Source organism: Sphaeramia orbicularis, chromosome 6 (genome assembly GCF_902148855.1).
Source record: "Sphaeramia orbicularis chromosome 6, fSphaOr1.1, whole genome shotgun sequence".
Classification (NCBI taxonomy): Eukaryota; Metazoa; Chordata; class Actinopteri; order Kurtiformes; family Apogonidae; genus Sphaeramia; species Sphaeramia orbicularis.
The window spans coordinates 499,113-519,708 of record NC_043962.1 but is presented as its reverse complement, the minus strand read 5'-3'; the positions used below and the strand labels follow the sequence as shown (position 1 = coordinate 519,708).

Sequence of the window (20,596 nt, the reverse complement as noted above, 5' to 3'; positions counted from 1 at the left end):
AATCTTTACTTATTTGGGAAGGAACAAAGATCCATGGAAGAGAAAAGATTATGGAAAAACTCAAAGTAAGTTGATTTTACTTCAGTGTGTGTGTGTGTGTGTGTGTGTGTGTGTGTGTGTGTGTGTGTGTGTGTGTTACATTATTTACAGTGGTATATTGTGACACATTTGACCCTCATAAAAATCCACACACAGTCCTATTATTGTCCTAGTTTGGAGCTAATGTGGGCTTTTGAATTGAATTGGACTGGAATTCCCCTGATGGACATGACTTGAACAACACAGACCCAGTCAACAACTCCTTCTGTTCCACACAAAATGTATTGACAACAAATGAAGGGACAAAAACGGCCAAAATATGACAGAGTCTGGGGTTCATACATGAGACCAAGTCCAGTTTAGGACTGGGAGATGGGTTTGTACTGAAGACATATGAGGAGGTTTCACCCCTCCTCCTCCTCCTCCTCTTCCTCCTCCTCTTCCTCCTCCTCCTCCTCTACTAATAATTTATTCATTTAACTAAAAACCTTAAAATTGTCAGATAGTGTTTATATTAAAATATTAGAGGTGATTTCTAAAGTAAAAATACCTTTCCAGAGTTCTTTAAATTAAGACAGAGTAATTATAATTTAATTTTTGAATGTATGAAAGCGAGGACGAATGTGAAGTCCAGATGTATTTGGGTTGTGGATGTGAAATTATGGGATGGATTTGATGATGAATTTAAGTCGTTCACTTCTCTGATAAAGTTTAAAAAATGCCTTGAATATAAGATTATTCAGGAATATTCAGTGGAGATGGTAGATGTGTTTGTGTTGGTAGTAATTCTTTGGTTATAATGAGAATGTTGGATGATGAACACATTTAATTTAATGTCAGTGGTGTGTGTCAGGTGAAAAGGAGAGGCACTAAATAAGCTTCTGCCTCTGGTCTCTTCCTTTTTTTGGTTTTTGTGTTTATTGTGGTTGTTGTTCTGTGTGTGATAATTAATGTACAAACCAAAAAAATAAACCATTCATTCATTCATTCATTCATTCATTCATTCATTCATTCATTCATTAAAGTAATATGGGCTGTTTCATTTCCTGTTTGTGTTTCGTCTCCTGTTTGTGTTTGTGTTTCATTTCCTGTTTGTGTCTCATGTCCTTTTTTGTGTTTCATTTCCTGTTTGTTTCATTTTCCTGTTTGTGTTTCATTTCCTGTTTGTGTCTCGTGTCCTTTTTTCTGTTTCATTTCCTGTTTGTTTAATTTCCTGTTTGTGTTTCATTTCCTGTTTGTGTCTCGTGTCCTTTTTTGTGTTTCATTTCCTGTTTGTTTAATTTCCTGTTTGTTTAATTTCCTGTTTGTGTTTCATTTCCTGTTTGTGTCTCGTGTCCTTTTTTGTGTTTCATTTCCTGTTTGTTTCATTTCCTGTTTGTGTTTCATTTCCTGTTTGTGTCTCATGTCCTTTTTTGTGTTTCATTTCCTGTTTGTTTAATTTCCTGTTTGTGTCTCGTGTCCTTTTTTGTGTTTCATTTCCTGTTTGTTTAATTTCCTGTTTGTGTTTGTGTTTCATTTCCTGTTTGTGTTTCGTTTCTTGTTTGTGTTTCATTTCCTGTTTGTGTTTCGTTTCCTGTTTGTGGTGGTTTCTGTTTGCATTCATCCCTCTGTCTTGTATTTCTTCTCTGTATGATCCAGAGTCTCCCTCTCACACAAATACAACATGTGGTGACAGCGCAGGACCACCATCTACTCCCAGACTACATCATCATGAGCTCAATTATAGGACAACTCAAAGTAAGTAATTATTATGATGATGATGATGATGATGATGATAAATAATAATAATAATAATAATAATAATAATAATAATACTACAGTAAATATAGAATCAACCAGTCCTCTCTGTGAAGTTGTGCTTTTTCTGTAAAGAACTCATATTTATCTAAAAGACTATTTATCTTATTATTGTGTATCTGTTTTATTAGTCTTAGTAGATCTTATCTTTTATATCCATATACTTTTATTAGTTTTATTATATTTTGTATTTGTAATTATGTCCTTGTACAGAACTTTGAGACTTTGCATTGCTGTGACTGTGATATAGAAATAAACCTGACCTTGACTACATTAATTTCCACAAATTCTGGAAAAGAATGAAGCCTTTTTCAGGCTCTTCTCGTGGATACCTACAAACTAGAGGTTAAGCTGTGGAGTTCATTTGAACCCTTTAAATCCTAATCTTAAAATGGTCCACTTGGACTTTTTTTCTTATTTTGACTATAAAAAGGTTACAAAATATGCTGTTACTGAGTCTGTTTGCCCATTTTTCCAGATCCCCTTTTTTCCAGATCTTTCAAAATCTAGCTCTCATTTACAATTGACTGCATGTTATAATTCTGCTACAACTGCATCTTCTTCAGCTTCTAGTACAAGCATGAGTGACATTACCGTAATGACCCAATAAAACCTATTAAGTGCAACATCTCAAGTTTCAGAAACCGTTGGAATTTTTCCAATTGCACAAACAGTGACAGAGGTCCGTCCATCCAAAGTGCACATGCACAGGGTGTGTCAGCTGTGACACACCAGGGTTTAAAGAGTTAAAGTTTATTCCACACCAAAATAAGCCAGTGTCATCTTGTGACACTTTTCTGTGACTTAAACTGAAGACATAGATTTTCAGGGTGTATACATTTGCAAATGGAGCTGAACATTTAATGTATAAGATGTGAAACAAAATAATCCCTTTGTTTAGTTCATGAGATTGTTATAGTACTGACTGTTTGTGTCTGTGTTTGTGTCTGTGTTTGTGTTTGTGTCTGTGTTTGTGTCTGTGTTTGTGTCTGTGTTTGTGTCTGTGTCTATGTTTGTGTTTGTGTCCGTGTTTGTGTCTGTGTTTGTGTCTGTGTTTTTGTCTGTGTCTGTGTTTGTGTCTGTGTCTGTGTTTGTGTCTGTGTTTGTGTCTGTGTTTGTGTCTGTGTTTGTGTTTGTGTCTGTGTTTGTGTCTGTGTTTGTGTTTGTGTCTGTGTTTGTGTCTGTGTTTGTGTCTGTGTTTGTGTTTGTGTCTGTGTTTGTGTCTGTGTTTGTGTCTGTGTTTGTGTCTGTGTTTTTGTCTGTGTTTTTGTCTGTGTCTGTGTTTGTGTCTGTGTCTGTGTCTGTGTTTGTGTCTATGTTTGTGTTTGTGTCTGTGTTTGTGTTTGTGTCTGTGTTTGTGTCTGTGTTTGTGTTTGTGTCTGTGTTTGTGTCTGTGTTTGTGTTTGTGTCTGTGTTTGTGTCTGTGTTTGTGTCTGTGTTTGTGTCTGTGTCTATGTTTGTGTTTGTGTCCGTGTTTGTGTCTGTGTTTGTGTCTGTGTTTTTGTCTGTGTCTGTGTTTGTGTCTGTGTCTGTGTTTGTGTCTGTGTTTGTGTCTGTGTTTGTGTCTGTGTTTTGTGTTTGTGTCTGTGTTTGTGTCTGTGTTTGTGTTTGTGTCTGTGTTTGTGTCTGTGTTTGTGTCTGTGTTGTGTTTGTGTCTGTGTTTGTGTCTGTCTCTGTGTTTGTGTCTGTGTTTTTGTCTGTGTCTGTGTTTGTGTTTGTGTCTGTGTTTGTGTCTGTGTCTGTGTTTGTGTCTGTGTTTGTGTCTGTGTTTGTGTCTGTGTTTGTGTCTGTGCTTGTGTTTGTGTCTGTGTTTGTGTCTGTGCTTGTGTTTGTGTCTGTGTTTGTGTCTGTGTTTGTGTCTGTGTCTGTGTTTGTGTCTGTGTCTGTGTCTGTATTTGTGTCTGTGTTTGTGTTTGTGTCTGTGTCTGTGTTTTTGTCTGTGTTTTTGTCTGTGTCTGTGTTTGTGTCTGTGCTTGTGTTTGTGTTTGTCTCTGTCTCTGTGTTTGTGTCTGTGTTTTTGTCTGTGTCTGTGTTTGTGTCTGTGTTTGTGTCTGTGTTTGTGTTTGTCTCTGTCTCTGTGTTTGTGTTTGTGTCTGTGTTTGTGTCTGTGTCTGTGTTTGTGTCTGTGCTTGTGTTTGTGTCTGTGCTTGTGTTTGTGTCTGTGTTTGTGTCTCTGTCTGTGTTTGTGTCTGTGTTTGTGTCTGTGTTTTTGTCTGTGTTTTTGTCTGTGTTTTTGTCTGTGTCTGTGTCTGTGTTTGTGTCTGTGTTTGTGTCTGTGTTTGTGTCTGTGCTTGTGTTTGTGTCTGTGTTTGTGTCTGTGTTTGTGTCTGTGTCTATGTTTGTGTTTGTGTCTGTGTTTGTGTCTGTGTTTGTGTCTGTGTTTTTGTCTGTGTCTGTGTTTGTGTCTGTGTCTGTGTGTTGTGTCTGTGTTTGTGTCTGTGTTTGTGTTTGTGTCTGTGTCTGTGTTTGTGTCTGTGTTTGTGTCTGTGTTTGTGTCTGTGTTTGTGTCTGTGTTTGTGTTTGTGTCTGTGTTTGTGTCTGTGTCTGTGTCTGTGTTTGTGTCTATGTTTGTGTTTGTGTCTGTGTTTGTGTCTGTGTTTGTGTCTGTGTTTTTGTCTGTGTTTTTGTCTGTGTCTGTGTTTGTGTCTGTGTTTGTGTCTATGTTTGTGTTTGTGTCTGTGTTTGTGTTTGTGTCTGTGTTTGTGTCTGTGTCTGTGTTTGTGTTTGTGTCTGTGTTTGTGTCTGTGTTTGTGTCTGTGTCTGTGTTGGTGTTTGTCTCTGTGTTTGTGTTTGTGTCTGTGTTTGTGTCTGTGTTTGTGTCTGTGTCTGTGTTTGTGTTTGTGTCTGTGTTTGTGTCTGTGTCTGTGTCCGTGTCTGTGCTTGTGTTTGTGTTTGTCTCTGTCTCTGTGTTTGTGTCTGTGTTTGTGTCTGTGTTTGTGTCTGTGTTTGTGTCTGTGTTTGTGTTTGTGTCTGTGTTTGTGTCTGTGTCTGTGTTTGTGTCTATGTTTGTGTCTGTGTCTGTGTTTGTGTCTGTGTTTGTGTCTGTGTTTTTGTCTGTGTCTGTGTTTGTGTCTGTGTCTGTGTTGGTGTTTGTCTCTGTCTCTGTCTCTGTGTTTGTGTTTGTGTCTGTGTTTGTGTCTGTGTTTGTGTTTGTGTCTGTGTTTGTGTCTGTGTTTGTGTCTGTGTCTGTGTTTGTGTTTGTGTCTGTGTTTGTGTCTGTCTCTGTCTCTGTGTTTGTGTCTGTGTTTTTGTCTGTGTCTGTGTTTGTGTTTGTTTCTGTGTTTGTGTCTGTGTCTGTGTTTGTGTTTGTGTCTGTGTTTGTGTCTGTGTTTGTGTCTGTGTTTGTGTCTGTGCTTGTGTTTGTGTCTGTGTTTGTGTCTGTGCTTGTGTTTGTGTCTGTGTTTGTGTCTGTGTTTGTGTCTGTGTCTGTATTTGTGTCTGTGTTTGTGTTTGTGTCTGTGTTTGTGTCTGTGTCTGTGTCTGTGTTTTTGTCTGTGTCTGTGTTTGTGTCTGTGCTTGTGTTTGTGTTTGTCTCTGTCTCTGTGTTTGTGTCTGTGTTTTTGTCTGTGTCTGTGTTTGTGTCTGTGTTTGTGTTTGTCTCTGTCTCTGTGTTTGTGTCTGTGTTTGTGTCTGTGTCTGTGTTTGTGTCTGTGCTTGTGTTTGTGTCTGTGTCTGTGTTTGTGTCTGTGCTTGTGTTTGTGTCTGTGTTTGTGTCTGTGTTTGTGTCTGTGTCTGTGTTTGTGTCTGTGACTGTGTTTGTGTCTATGTCTGTGTTTGTGTCTGTGTTTGTGTCTGTGTTTGTGTCTGTGTTTGTGTCTGTGTCTGTGTCTGTGTTTGTGTCTGTGTCTGTGTTTGTGTCTGTGTTTGTGTCTGTGTTTGTGTCTGTGTCTGTGTTTGTGTTTGTGTCTGTGTCTGTGTTTGTGTCTGTGACTGTGTTTGTGTCTGTGTCTGTGTTTGTGTCTGTGTTTGTGTCTGTGTCTGTGTTTGTGTCTGTGTTTGTGTTTGTGTCTCTGTCTGTGTTTGTGTCTGTGTTTGTGTCTGTTTCTGTGTTTGTGTTTGTGTCTGTGTTTGTGTCTGTGTTTGTGTCTGTGACTGTGTTTGTGTCTGTGTCTGTGTTTGTGCCTGTGTTTGTGTTTGTGTCTGTGTCTGTGTCTGTGTTTGTGCCTGTGTTTGTGTCTGTGTCTGTGTTTGTGTCTGTGTCTGTGTTTGTGTCTGTGTTTGTGTCTGTGTTTGTGTCTGTGTTTGTGTTTGTGTCTGTGTTTGTGTCTGTGTTTGTGTCTGTGTTTGTGTCTGTGTTTGTGTTTGTGTCTGTGTTTGTGTCTGTGTTTGTGTTTGTGTCTGTGTCTGTGTTTGTGTCTGTGTTTGTGTCTGTGTTTGTGTCTGTGTTTGTGTTTGTGTCTGTGTTTGTGTTTGTGTCTGTGTTTGTGTCTGTGTTTGTGTCTGTGTTTGTGTCTGTGTCTGTGTTTGTGTTTGTGTCTGTGTCTGTGTTTGTGTCTGTGACTGTGTTTGTGTCTGTGTCTGTGTTTGTGTCTGTGTTTGTGTCTGTGTCTGTGTTTGTGTCTGTGTTTGTGTTTGTGTCTCTGTCTGTGTTTGTGTCTGTGTTTGTGTCTGTTTCTGTGTCTGTGTTGTGTTTGTGTCTGTGTTTGTGTCTGTGTTTGTGTCTGTGACTGTGTTTGTGTCTGTGTCTGTGTTTGTGCCTGTGTTTGTGTTTGTGTCTGTGTTTGTGCCTGTGTTTGTGTCTGTGTCTGTGTTTGTGTCTGTGTCTGTGTTTGTGTCTGTGTTTGTGTCTGTGTTTGTGTCTGTGTTTGTGTTTGTGTCTGTGTTTGTGTCTGTGTTTGTGTCTGTGTTTGTGTCTGTGTTTGTGTCTGTGTTTGTGTTTGTGTCTGTGTTTGTGTCTGTGTTTGTGTTTGTGTCTGTGTCTGTGTTTGTGTCTGTGTTGTGTTTGTGTCTGTGTTTGTGTTTGTGTCTGTGTCTGTGTTTGTGTCTGTGTCTGTGTTTGTGTCTGTGTCTGTGTCTGTGTCTGTGTTTGTGTCTGTGTTTGTGTCTGTGTCTGTGTTTGTGTCTGTGTCTGTGTTTGTGTCTGTGTTTGTGTCTGTGTCTGTGTTTTTGTCTGTGTTTGTGTCTGTGTTTTTGTCTGTGTTTGTGTCTGTGTCTGTGTCTGTGTTTGTGTCTGTGTCTGAGTCTGCAGGCGGATAATGATCCTGTCATAGGTTTCCATCAGACGTTCATACTGAGGAACATAAACGACGGCTGGGTGTGCATCAACGACAACTTCCGTCTGGCTGTTCACAACTTTGCGTGAGCGCTCCGACTCCCCCAGGCTGGAATGAGGAACCTCTGCTGTTTCTCCACAGACAGGAGGCTGCGTCCACTCCACCCATTGGACGGCTTTCAGTTTGGTTTATGGTCAGAATTCATCAACTGAAAGTGTACGACGAACATGAGACAGAAATCTATAGGTTTCCTTATATTTGTACTAAGTTAAATAAGGACTCAGGGAGCTTCGATCTGCATTTAGTGACATTTTATTCAACATATTTTGTCATAGGTTCATCTAATAAACCAAGAGAAAAGGAAACATCTGTACATCTGCGTCCTGAGTCCTGTCCTCCCAGGTTTGGTTTGGTTTTTGGGACATTTAAATACTTATTTGTGTTACTTCAGAAAGATGAGTTTTATTCCTGCGTCTCATTTATTTCCATAAGTCTTCATATTTTGTGCTTGTTGGTGCTTTTTTTTTTTTTTTTTTTTTTAAGTTGGATTAACTTTCCAGCTGAAGATCAGGTGATAAATCTGTGACATGTTTTCAGTGTTTTTTTTCTAATCCATTTACCTGACAATAGTTTTCAGTGAATGCTCATGGCAGCTGCAGCTGTAAACTACTCCTTAACTTAGAAAATTAAATAAAAACTGTGGAAAATGTGATTAAATTGGATTGAATTTTGATTATGTCACAGCTTCACATCATAAATAAGTTAGACAGATGTGATTCTTCCTTTACAGAAAATGTGTTCATCATTTGGTATATGTGTGGGTAGCAGAATATATAGACTGAATGTTTGTTCCAGACTGGAGACAAAAATACAGTTAAATTAAATTAAACAGACGTAAATGGGCCTTCAACTTCACATGCAGACCTTAATACCATCAATGGAGAACACATCATTTTAAGTTCATCTTATGATTTTATTCTAGTGTCACTTTTAGGACGGAACTGGTAATGGGTGGAGATGAATTCATTTGAATGATGAACATTTAGTGTTACATGCATATATGGAGTTTTCATGTTGAATGTACAGTATGTTTGGATGAATTTTACAAAATTGGTTCTTATCAACATTTCAGAGCTTCATGACTGGCATTAGATAGAGAAATGTAAAAACTTTATGGGTGGTTTAGACAGTGTACCTCAGATACAGAAAATGAAGGCTCCATCAGCAGCAGCACCGTTTGTACAGGACAGTAATTCTAACACATCAGTAAACAGGAAACTGAACCTCAGAAGTAATATAAGTGATACTACTACTACTACTACTACTACTACTACTTTATTCATACAAATAAAAGAAAAAAGACTAAATACACAGGTGCATTAGGAAAAACAAGAGCATATTGTGGAGCTGGCCTCAAGTTTGGATTAAAAACATTCAATGAAATTACTACTACTACTACTAATAATAATAATAACAATAAAAATACAATAATAATAATAATAATAATAATAATAATAATAATAATAATAATAATAATAATAAAGATAAGATAAGGTGAGATAAGACTTTATTGATCTCACCATGGGGAAATTTAACAGTTTCAGCAGCAATATACAACACACAGTGCAATATGCACACATTAGTGATTAATAACTTAGAGATAAAAAAAACACTACACTAATATCACCCAATAATAATAATAATAATAATAATAATAATAATAATAAATATTAAGAACAAGAACAACAAAAATAAATAAAAATTGTCAAATATATCCTTCCACTCTCTTAACTTTGTTGGAAACTGTTTGGAGTTTGGGTCGGAACCATTGACCGGACACACAAACAGACCGGAATGTTTTGTCAGACGTACCGGAAGTTTAGACGGTTGCTCTGGGTGAACCAAAGTGAACACTGACAGCATCACACCAAACAAGAAATCTTTTTCCCCCCTTTATTAACCCAGCCTCCCTTTCCCTCGTCCATGGCTTCCAATTCGAATATTGACATTGAGGGTGCGACCCAGCATCTCCGAGACATCCTGAAGCTCGACCGCCCCGGGAACAGCACCGGTAAGTTGGGCTAGCTACGAATGAAAAGCCGCTGCCCTAGTTAGGCCGCAAAGGCTGACTGGAGCTAGCCTAGCTAAAGCGGTACCTAGCTAACCTGAACTGGAGCATTAGCGCGCTGCTGCTGCTACTGGACTAAAGTTAAGTTAGCTTCACAGCAGTTGCACTGAATTTCCCGGGTGACGAACTATTTTGTGAAAAGGCGCAAGAACAAAACGCACACATTTAATCCGATCCCCCCCCCCCTTTTTTTTTTTTGCTAAACAGCTATTGAGTTGAAGTTGGTAATGTTAGAGCGCTAACTGCGTAAGTACTATCACACATCGTCTTTGGGGTTAGCAACCTGCCGAGCTAGCTTATGCCTAAGTCGACTTTCTGTTTGGAGAAAGCTGGTTCTTCAGTTTCAGGGAGCAAACGAGGACAAAAATGAGTCAGGCCAGTTCCGATAAGCTGTTTAGTGTTGTTGATTTGGCTCTAAATCAGTCATGTTTGAATATAGTTGCTAAGGCATCGCTTTGCAGCAGGTATTTGACTGGTGTCCTGAATTAGCCTCAGCCTGTTAATGCGTAGATAAAAGATTTGGAGATTTCGTAATTCTCTGTTCGGCCCACACACTCTTTTATGCAGTTTAGGACTTAGCCATGTTTTAGGACTTAGCCATGTTTTAGGACTTAGCCATGTTTTAGGACTTAGCCATGTTTTAGGACTTAGCCATGTTTTAGGACTTAGCCATGTTTGCACACATTTTAGGGAGATCATAATAAAAGGTTTTCCTTTCTACTTATTTCTCCGTACTGTATTTTCCCGGGGAAGTGTCATCTATTTTTATGGTGTAGTACTTTTATCATGAGTCGTCAGCTGTGATTCTGTGCACAGCAGGATTTAGATATTTGTACACTTTTCAGACTCCTTTTATTTGATGTCATGTCGAATTAAACGTAAAATTAAAGACCCAGATGATTAGAATGTGCACCTAGTTTCAGACTCAATAACAGTACAGTTCTTCTGTTCCCCCTGTTGGGTGTTTGTGTTTGTTGTTCCACTGTTTTTTTTTTAACCCCTTCACTAATCAAACTATCTATAGCAAGAGAGGTGTACAGGTAGATCACAGGAAAAACTGTAACTGATCATTTTCCTGATAATAATGTGGGTTAACCTCCTCAGACCCAGCTATGGGTTTTCTGTCCAAGAGTTTTACAACTTTATACAAAAAAAAGAAAACTGTCCACCACAAAGGACATCCCATAAAAATTTTAACAACTGCATCTGAAAAAACTGTTGCATCATGATGTTTCCAATATAGGCACTAGGCAAGGCAAGGCAAGTTTATTTGTATAGCACATTTCAGCAACAAGGCAAGTCAAGGTGCTTTACTAATTTAATAAAAAAACAAAAAAGCTGGTACTTTGCTGACATTTCCTGGGTCTCGGAGGTTAAAGGTCATGGATTTGTTCTTTGATAGAAGCACCTGGGCCCTCATGTATAAAGACTTGCATGGATTTCATACTGAAACCTGGCGTGCGCCCAAATCCAGAAAAGTCCGAACGCACAGAAAAATCCAGATGTATAAAACTGTGCGTACGTCCGAATCCAAGTACACTTCCTTTATTCATCCCAATCAGCAAGGAATGGAGCGCATATGTTGGAGTACCTGACTCCTCCCTCTCCACGCCCACATTTCAATATGCAAATCAGCATAAACGGGGTCTGCAGGTGGGATTCCCTCTGGGATTCCTCTGTCTGCAGGATCAGACGGTGACGTCAAGGTGGACGCGAAGCGGAGACCGAAACAGGCGGAAGGAGAAAAGAGACGAACTGAGACTGTTTGAGGAAAGAGTCGCCGATATTGTGACACTGTTCTCACAGGGCTGATGCGGATCACCCCCAAGATAAATATAGATTTAGTATTTGTCTATCTCACACATTAGTTCATTCTACGGGTCATACAACAGTCTGATCACAGCCAAACAGGATAATGGTTCATGTGTGATCATGTCAGGAGATTAAAGAGGAAATCAAAGACTTTGACTCATGTTTAATCACTCAAATTATTAAGTTCCAACAATGAGGCAGAGGACGGTCAGACCCAGGACCATCCTCCTGTCACAGAGGCTTCTGTTGACTCCCCAGTGTTAGCCGGTCCTCCGGTCCACCACAGCCCACTGCTGGTGCCCGTCCGACCGACATGGGTCTGTACTGACCCGAGTCACAAGAGGACATCATGAGGACAATCGGCGGAGTCAATGAGCGACTGGACCGACTAATAAATGTTCTCACAGACATGAACACTATATTTATCAACCAGTGAATTTTGTGTCCTTGTCTCCTTATATGGTTGTTGCTTAATGTCCTCCCGGGCAGGATTGGCACTGATGGGTCCAGGGTTGGTCTGGTTGGTTCTGGTTCTGGTGGCGCATGTGCTGCTCTGGCAGTAGGATGACGTGTTGGTGTTTTCACTGTTCTTCTGTGTATCTCTGATGTGCACATCAATCGGAGGAATGACCTTTTTCACATTATTAACAGTTTCTCAGTGTCACCTCTAAGTGTCGCCAATGGTTCCAAAGCACTAGAAACGTGCGTACGCCAGCTGTGGATATGGAGTGGGCGTGAAGGAGCGCACATTTCCACGGTCATTTCACTCTTTATACATCTGAACGTGAGCGTGGAAAAGGGCGTACGCCAGGTTTTTGTGCGTACGTACGCTTTATACATGAAGCCCCTGGTAATTTCAGTCTAGTTATTGCTGCAACAAGGAAGCTATTTTGCAACTTCCCTTTCCCAGTGAATGCAAAAAATGCTTTACAAAATGAAATACCACTCTTATGTCGAATCTGCATCGTTGGCTGTTGTGCTGGCTGTGAATTACAGTGTTTGATGTGCGTCTAATCCCTGCAATTAATGTTTGTCCTCAGATGTACAGACGAATGACGGACAGAGAAAGTCATCTTTTAACGGAGAGCTGAATGGGTTATTGGGAGCAGCGGGACTTCTGGGAAGCGGCGATCGCACTGCCATGTCAGATTCTACGAGACCCATCTCTCAAGACATGAGCACCACACAGGACAGTCAGATACTGTGAGGAAACGCTAAGTAGATCGACACATTTCGAAACAGATTTACCAGAAGTGCACATTTACTGTACCTCAGGAGTACGCTGACTTTATGTGATGAAGTATAAACACAAGAAAACTAAGAAATATTACATTAAATGTCCGCTCTGTGCTTTCAGCTGCCTTTCTGGTGATGATGGGTCCACTTGCATTCCCATTACCTCAAACAATGTGGAGATTGTGGCAAGTCAAGACTCCAGCATCAACAGCAAAGCACGGGGCAGCAACAAGGTGAGAATCCAAAGCTATAATCCTTTTTTTTTTTTTTTTTTTTTACTTTAAAATTTTATGAAGAATTTTTTTAATTATTTATTTTTCCATTGTTTTCATTGCAGTTTTTTTGTTCTTCATTCAACAAAACAGAGTCTTCAAAAACAAAACATACATGACAGCTCTTACATCAGAAATAAAAAAAAAAACAAAAAAACACAAGAATATAGCTTCATACAGAAGGTAGTAGATCAGACTTACAGCGTACAGGAGTCACATTTATGAATACCATTTAAGTGGCCAACAGTCCTTGTAATAGGGTAGAAGAGAGGTCCAGGCCAGTTTTGTCTTTTTTTTTTTTTTTGTACTTCTATTTTATTGTTTCGTTTTTTAAATTTTCCAACACAAACATTTAGAACATAGTGTCAGTTGTCGTCCTGTATATTGTCCGTTTTTCCATAGATTTTCACATGTTGCTTGCTGTAGTTTTAGGATATAAGTAAGTCTCTCCATGTTGTGAATTTCTCCCACAATGTCTCTCCAATTATTCAGGGTAGGGGGGGTGTCGTCTTTACACCATTTTTGTGGAATGGCTTTTTAGACGCTACCAAGAGGATTTTAATCACATATTCATCCTTACTTGGTTTGTCTTTTCCTGTTAAATGACCCAAACAGAACACAGAACATGTCCTTGGTAGTTCGTATCCCAGTATTTTTCCAAATTCTTTGCTGATATTATTCCAGTATTGGGATAGTTTTGTGCACTGTCTAAAAACATGTGCATGACCCACATCCTGTTCACCGCACACCCTCCAACAGGACTGAGGGAAGGATACTGAAGCCTTTGGATCTGTGGTATTATGAAAAAATGTCATTATGTTTTTCCAACAAAATATTTTCCAATTTCTGGAATTAGATGTAGACTCTTTTCAGTTTCACATATTTCATACCATGTGTCATCACTTCACTCTACCAACAGTTCTTTACTCCATTTATCTCTAGTCGACAGAGTCAAAGTTTTCCTGTTCGACACCAATCCCTGATACAGTTTGGAGATCACTTTACAAAGAAAATGTTAACTCCCCTGCTTTAGTTTTAAACCCCTCATATCAAATACAAGTAATTCATTAACTGTTATGGGTTATTAACTTTTTGTACATTGTTTATTTTACTCCTCATTCAGGTGAAGATTCAACCAGTTGCCAAGTATGACTGGGAACACAAGTACCACTATGGACGCCTCATAGCTGTGTCCAACTCCTTTCTGGCCTATGCCATTAGAGGTGAGACTTTAACCTGTTCAACCCTGGTGCATTTGTTTCCAGCCGGAATCATTTCACCGTAACACAAAACAATGGGTTAGCCCTTAGCAGGAGCTTCATTCATATAAAACTAGGTTATGATCAGAAAACAGCAAAGGTAAGACAACATTTGTAATCATGGCTTCATAATGTGACATTTACTTTTACTCTTCTTTGTCCTATTCAGTGAGTTTTATCAGTGTATGAGGCAGCGAGCCGTGCGCCTGTGATTTGAACGGTAAATTTTTGAAAAGCATGGCCAAAAAAATGGGGCCAGTCTTGCTCAAAGCCGTGTTAATTATCAGTATATTGTTGTTTTATCTTGTCATGGCCTAATTTTGGTTAAATCCATCTATTTTTTGCAAAAATGAAGCGAATCCTCCATTAACTCTTGAGGGTCCGTGGACGTGTTGGTGCGTTCTGATGGCGTGTGATTTCAGATGATGTGTCAGCAAACGGAGCCTCGCTGAAACTCTGAATGTGTGTGTTTAGTGCAGATGTCAAACTAATACTGCAAAGTCAATGGTGTTAAAGCACGTGTTAAACCAAAGTTAGAGGAAAACTATACAAACTGAATGTTTGAGCCATAGCCATATTAGCACGAAATTATAACTACACACAACACAATTTCTGTACACTTCTTTATGCATTTCTTTTACTTTTCATATTGACAGTGTTTTTCTAGTACATAATTGTGTATATGATTCCAGAAAAAATTATTAGACCATCCAAAGTCCTCAAAAACAATGGTTATGTGATCCAGTCCTAACTTCTGTGTGTATCATGTGACTAAAATAGACAGAAAAGAAAACATGGAATGAATAAAATCACTGTTTTTGTCAGAACAATCACACAGATACTGATGGAAGAACTGAAGTGATTTTGGTTTTTATCCAGAAAACATGTTAAATGGACAGATATCAGCTCTGAAATTAAACTACTATGAGACATTGTTGTCATTCTCATTATAACAAATGGACCTTTAGTTGGACCAGGCATTAAAATGAACAAGAAACTGAAGAAAACAAGGGGTAGGCTGGTAATTTTTTCAATGACTGCATTCAAAGTGTTAGTCAATTTCACCAAAATATTTCCAGGATTAGAATAAATATGTCTAAGAATGTAACGTCAACTCAATTTCTTTCATATTAAAGGCCGATTTTTGGTCCTGAGTGAAAAATTAAGAAGCAATATTAGTATTTTAGTAGTATTTCTTTTATTATGACTATTATGACTTTTTATCTCATAATTTCAACTTTTTATCTAATAATTATGACTTTTTATCTCATAATTATGAGTTTATCTCATAGTTTTGACTTTTTATCATAATGATGACTTTTCATTTCATAATTATGACTTTTTATGTCATAATTTTGATATTTTGTCTCATAATTATGACTTTTTATCTTATTTCAACTTTTTATCTCATAATTGCGACTTTTTATCTTATAATTATAACTTTATCTCAGAATTATGATTTTTTTTAATCATAATTTTGACTTTTTATCTCATAATTTTGGCTTTTTATCTCATAATTATGACTTTTTATCAGAATTTCAACTTTTTAGCTTAACGGCTGACAGGCCGTACACTATTGTCATCATGCAGTGTCCGGCGGTGTCGTCTGTCGTCGTCGTCTGTCGTCGTCCGTTAGAAAACTTTCAGTTGTTTTCTTCTCCAAAACTCCAGTTCTGATTGACTTCAAACTTGATATACAGCTTCTTTATGATGATGTCAACACAAGGTATTGAAATTATTTCCATCTGGATCTGATTCTGGATTTGGTGCGACTTTGTAACATTTTCCCATTATAACAGATAGGAAATGGATTGATCCAATAAATCAGTATCAATGATATGAAGTTGGAATTTGGATTTTTTGCAGATCTGATTGGAATATGACCAAAACATGGGCTATTTCAGTAATAGAATAAATACACAGAACTGGGTGAGAATAAATGGCATCTGGATACATTTCCCAAAGCCTTTAATTTGGCCGGTAAGCTACAGGGCCATTGGTCCTAATTTTATCTCATAATTGTGACTTTTTATCTTATAATTATGACCTTTTATCTCAGAATTCAGATTTTTTTGTTATCATAATTTTGACTTTTATCTCATAATTATGACTCATATCTCATAATTCAGACTTTTTATATCATAATATGGTCTGTTTTTCAGTGGTGGAAACGGACTGAACTACTATGAGCTGTTTTTGTTGTTATCATTATATTTGTCCAAATAAATGTATCTTTAGTTGGACCAGGAATTAAAATGAACAAGAAACTGAAGAAAACAAGGGGTGGTCTAATAATTTTTTTCTGCAACTATATATTTCGAGCTGTGATGTATGCATAGTGCAGACTATGGTTATCTCCCGTCTTGACTACTGCAGTGCTCTTCTAACGGGCCTCCCAGCTTGTGTTGTCAAACCACTACAGATGGTCCAGAATGCAGCAGCGCGTCTGGTCTTCAATCAGCCTAAAAGGGCACATGTCCCCCCCTTACTCACCCTAAAAGGGCACATGTCACCCCCTTACTCATTGAGTTCCACTGGTCTACCCATAGCTGCCCGCATCAAATTCAAATCTTTAATCCTAGCCTACAAAATTCTCAGTGGGTCTGCTCCTGTCTACTTAGGTGCACTAATAAAAGCTTATGTCGCCCCACGACCACTCCGCTCGTCTGGGGAACGTAGTCTGGTGGTCCCCAGACCTTGTACAAGACAATCCAGGCTCTTTTCATGGGTTGTTCCACGTTGGTGGAACGCTCTACCAAGTGCTACAAGAACAGAGTCATCCCTGCCTATCTTCCAGAAGCTCCTGCAGACCCAGCTCTTCCGAGAGCACCTCCTGTCCGAGCACTTTCAAACATTCCATCTTAAATATTCTAATAAGGTTTTTCCAGGATTATCACAGATTCTTCCAGGATTATCTCTGGACCTGCTGCGGTGGTCCGGCCTCTTCCCTGCCCTCATCATCACCACTCACTTATCCTCAACCGCCTCCATGTGTCTCCCCCTACTCCCCCCTTCTCCCCCTCTCCCCCAGTCTCTATCTCTATCGCTCTCTCTTTTTCCCCTTCTCTACCCTCTCTCTTTCACCCCAACTGGTCAAGGCAGACGGCCATCCTCCAGGAGTCTGGGTCTGCTCCAGGTTTCTGCTGTTAAAGGGAAGTTTTTCCTTCCACTGTCACCATCACAAGTGTTTGCTCCTGGAGGATTCTGTTGGGTTTCTGTAAATTGGCTTAGAGTCTGGTTTTGACCAACTCTATATATAAAGTGTTAAGAGATAACTTTTTTTGTGATTTGGCGCTATATAAATAAAATTTGATTGATTGAGTGATTTAATTGGTTTTCCCCTGTAAGTCACTTTGGAAAAAAGCGTCTGCCAAATGCGTAAACATAAACATATATATTGTAATATTGATAATTATTGATAATTTCTTTCCTGCTACTTTTCATTGTACTTGTACGGAGCTACTGTAACACACAATAACTTCCCTTGGGATTAATAAAGGATTCTGACTAATAAGTTTTGTCTTCACCGAAGAGGATTGTTTCTTTTTTTGCTGTAAAAGAGCAGAAATCCTTACAAGTACCGCTTGAGTCCCCATTCTGTTGTGTGTGTATAGAAGTCCAGGCTGTTTGAGTCACCCCTCTGTTCTTGTCTTTTCTTTCAGGAGCCAATAACCATGCAATGATCCGTGTCCTGAGTGTCAGTTTTGGTGAGCGCTCCTTATTAAAAGGGTTCACCGGGGCAGTCACAGACCTGGCCTTCGCCCACCTCGACTCCTCTCTGCTGGGATGTGTGGATGAAGCTGGAAACCTGATGGTGTGGCAGCTCACCTGCACAGGCAACAAGATCCTGTATCCTGTCATGTAGGAGATATAGAATAGAATAGAATAGAATAGGTTCATACTGTTTACCAGAACGTATACAGATTTCCTTTTCTTATTTGTCAGACAGATGGAAAAAAAGAGTTGATCCTTTTACCTTGACCTGTTTGGGCTACAACCTGTGTCCTTCCTCAGAAGGGTCACTGGTTGTTCCTGTGACGTGTTATTGTCAGCATGTCAAGGTAAAAGAGTCAAGTCTTTTTCCATCTGTCTGACAAATAAGAAAAAGAAATCTGCAGAATAGAATGTCACTTCACAGGTTGTGCAACAGAACTGCAGGTGATCTCTGCCAGCGACTATCTAAAACGTGCAGGATACCGGCCCTCGAGGCCTGGGTTTGGACACCCCTGGTTTAGATGTGTCCCTCTTCCATCACACCTGGAAGCCATTACATCAGTGGTTTCCAACCCTTTTTGGCTCCTGACCCCATTTTACCATCACAAATTTTTGGCGACCCCAGACATTCAGAACGGAGACTTTTTTTTTTTTTTTTTGCTAAGATGAATTTGTTTTTGATCATGTAATAGTTTGCTATACTATGTTGCAAATAAACGTTAATTTTAGAGGACATTTAGGCTATATAATGTATATTATTATGGACAGAGGCAGAAAAAAATAACTCAAACTATGAATTATGAAAGAGATGCAGGATCTTAAACCAGCCACAATGAACATTTGAAAGATAAACAGAACCACAGTGCTTCAGTTTCAGCTTCAGAGTTTGTCATGTCTTTTATGGATTGTGATTGTCTCTGTCAACTCACCATATATTTTTTAGTAGTAAGTTTTTATTTTTATCAATTACTAAAAATTTCAGGCGACCCCATTTGAATTCCAGGCGACCCCACATGGTATTCCGACCCCAAGGTTGAAAAACACTATTATATCATTATCAGGCTTCTGCAGAGCTAGATAATGACCTCATCATTAGTGGAACCAGGTGTGATGGAAGAGGGAAATATCTAAAACATGCAGGATACCAGACCTCGAAGACCAGATTTGGACACCCCTGTTTTAGATGTTTCCCTCTTCCAGTCCACTGACGGTCGTTCTCAGGCTTCTGCAGAGCTGGATGATAGGCTGATCATTTGAATCAGGCGTGTCGGAAGAGGGATACATCGAAAACAGTAGCTCTGGAGGACCAGGATTGGACAGCCCTGCTCCAGAGAGGCCTACCCACATATTTGTTCCAACCATTCACTGAGCCAGCCCATTCTGATGAGCACAACTCCTCATCCAGGTGAATGGATAATTAGTGGAATCACCTGTGTTAAGTGAACAGGTCAAACTGATACATGACAGGACTTTAACTCTATGAAGCTGGGGTTACCCACCTCTGCTTATTGATCATTACTGTCATAGAACCTGAAAAGGTTTTGCAGTGCTGGATATTTAGGTTAATTGGTATCCCATGAGTTTATATCACTGCTAGATTCTGTACTTGAGTGGCTTCTCTGAAGGATGAGTAGATCAACACAGGATACCTTGTGATCATATCTACTCATATGTGCTATCGCAGGCAGCTTTTGTCCTCAGGAACAGGCATGTGTGCTTGTTTTGTCTTAACTCACTTTTTAAAAAGAGATCAAGTGGTGGTTCATATTCGACGGCCAGAAGACACGCCACTGAATTCCCACCGGCGTCTCATTTGGTGCCCGTTCATCCTGGATGACAACGAGGAGAACCAGGACGACACCAGCCAGACTTTAGCGCTCCTCCACGAAGACAGGGTCAGTGTTTACGCAGCATGATGAATACTGCTGACTCCCCTGAACCGTATTACTGTAGTGTGATATCTCAGAAAACCCAGTGGGAATGGGGCAAAGTTTCCATTCAATTATAGAACTATTCTGTGTGTTAACAAAGCAAAGGAAGCGGATCTAGTTTGATTATGAGTTTGTAAAAAGGGGGTGGGAGTCAATAAGTTATACTTCTTCCCACTCCTTTTCAAGTGCAGAATTTTTTTTTTTTTTACCATTCTTTATCTGATGATTCTATGTGCTTGAAATAAAACTACTGCTACTAATTATCAAGTGAATCTGAAGCAGGTATCATGAAAGAAAGTAAGAATTGCATGGATTTGTGTCAACTGGAGTAAATAAATATTGAGTAAATAAAGTAAAAGCCAAAGAAAAGGAGGGATAATTTGGCCTGGTCACCAGTCCACATAGCTGATACTTCCACCAGCCATGTTTTCTCATATTGTGGGACTATTCAAGAAAATAATAATACATTGCACTTATCTAGCGCTTTTTTGGACACTCAAAGATGTTTCACAAACAAACAAAACAAAAAGAACAGAGAGAAAGGAAAAAAAACAAAAAAAAAGACCATAAACTTTTAAGATATTTATCTTCATAATTTGACATTTTCAAAAAGGACTAAATTATTCATCGTTTTGGCCTCAGAGTAGGTGTGATATAGAGTTGTTAATATTATTGCTAAACACATATTTTTCCTTTTTTTTTTTTTCAACATTTATTTAACCAGGTTAGTCCCATTGAGAGAGGGATCTCTTTTTCAAGTTAGACCTGGCCAAGACCACAGCAATACAGTCAGATAATTACAGTTTTACAGTAAAAAATAAAAGCATTTGCAAACACAGAAAAATGTATACAATCAGTCGAAACATTTATAGACCAACAGCCTTGATTCCAGAGTTTTAACAGTCTCTTTAAAATCAGTCAAATAATCAGTCATTATTAAAGGAGCTCAGGCTGAAGCTTGTTCCAGGCATTAGGAGCTGAAAACCTGAATAATACATTTGGTAAAGTCAGTCTGAGTCATGTAAATGTTCCACATACAGGCCTGAGCAAGTATATTACACATATAAACAAATAAAAACACCAGAAACAGTGTTATTTTCTATACTTGCATAAATGTCAAGCATGACTAAACTATAAAAGGCAAATACTTCTGTTTTCATAATTCGTTTACAAGACACATTAGACAAACGTTACT

The 20,596-nt window shown here is 38.9% G+C and overlaps 2 protein-coding genes across 8 annotated transcripts in view; both read left to right on the top strand.

The window, feature by feature from the left end:
- The first annotated feature begins 6 nt into the window (after window positions 1-6).
- Window positions 7-7,560, top strand: nutf2 (nuclear transport factor 2). Its single transcript, XM_030135882.1, has 3 exons — window positions 7-65; window positions 1,678-1,776; window positions 7,025-7,560. The coding sequence occupies exons 1-3, from the start codon at window positions 51-53 to the stop codon at window positions 7,136-7,138; spliced, it is 228 nt and encodes a 75-aa protein (XP_029991742.1). The 5' UTR covers window positions 7-50; the 3' UTR covers window positions 7,139-7,560.
- A 1,329-nt stretch (window positions 7,561-8,889) lies between these two features.
- The window catches only part of edc4 (enhancer of mRNA decapping 4), a 79,098-nt gene continuing 67,391 nt past the window's right edge, over window positions 8,890-20,596 (top strand). For 2 of the 7 annotated variants that reach the window (XM_030135876.1, XM_030135878.1), the window contains exons 1-6: window positions 8,890-9,120; window positions 12,030-12,192; window positions 12,347-12,458; window positions 13,621-13,720; window positions 17,419-17,605; window positions 19,218-19,365. In XM_030135876.1, the coding sequence (XP_029991736.1) occupies window positions 9,033-9,120; window positions 12,030-12,192; window positions 12,347-12,458; window positions 13,621-13,720; window positions 17,419-17,605; window positions 19,218-19,365 (798 nt within the window). In that variant the 5' untranslated portion in view covers window positions 8,890-9,032. Of the gene's footprint in view, window positions 9,121-9,329; window positions 9,424-12,029; window positions 12,193-12,346; window positions 12,459-13,620; window positions 13,721-17,418; window positions 17,606-19,217; window positions 19,366-20,596 lie in introns of those variants that run through there. The other 5 variants (XM_030135872.1, XM_030135875.1, XM_030135873.1 and 2 more) reach the window with 3 other exon arrangements.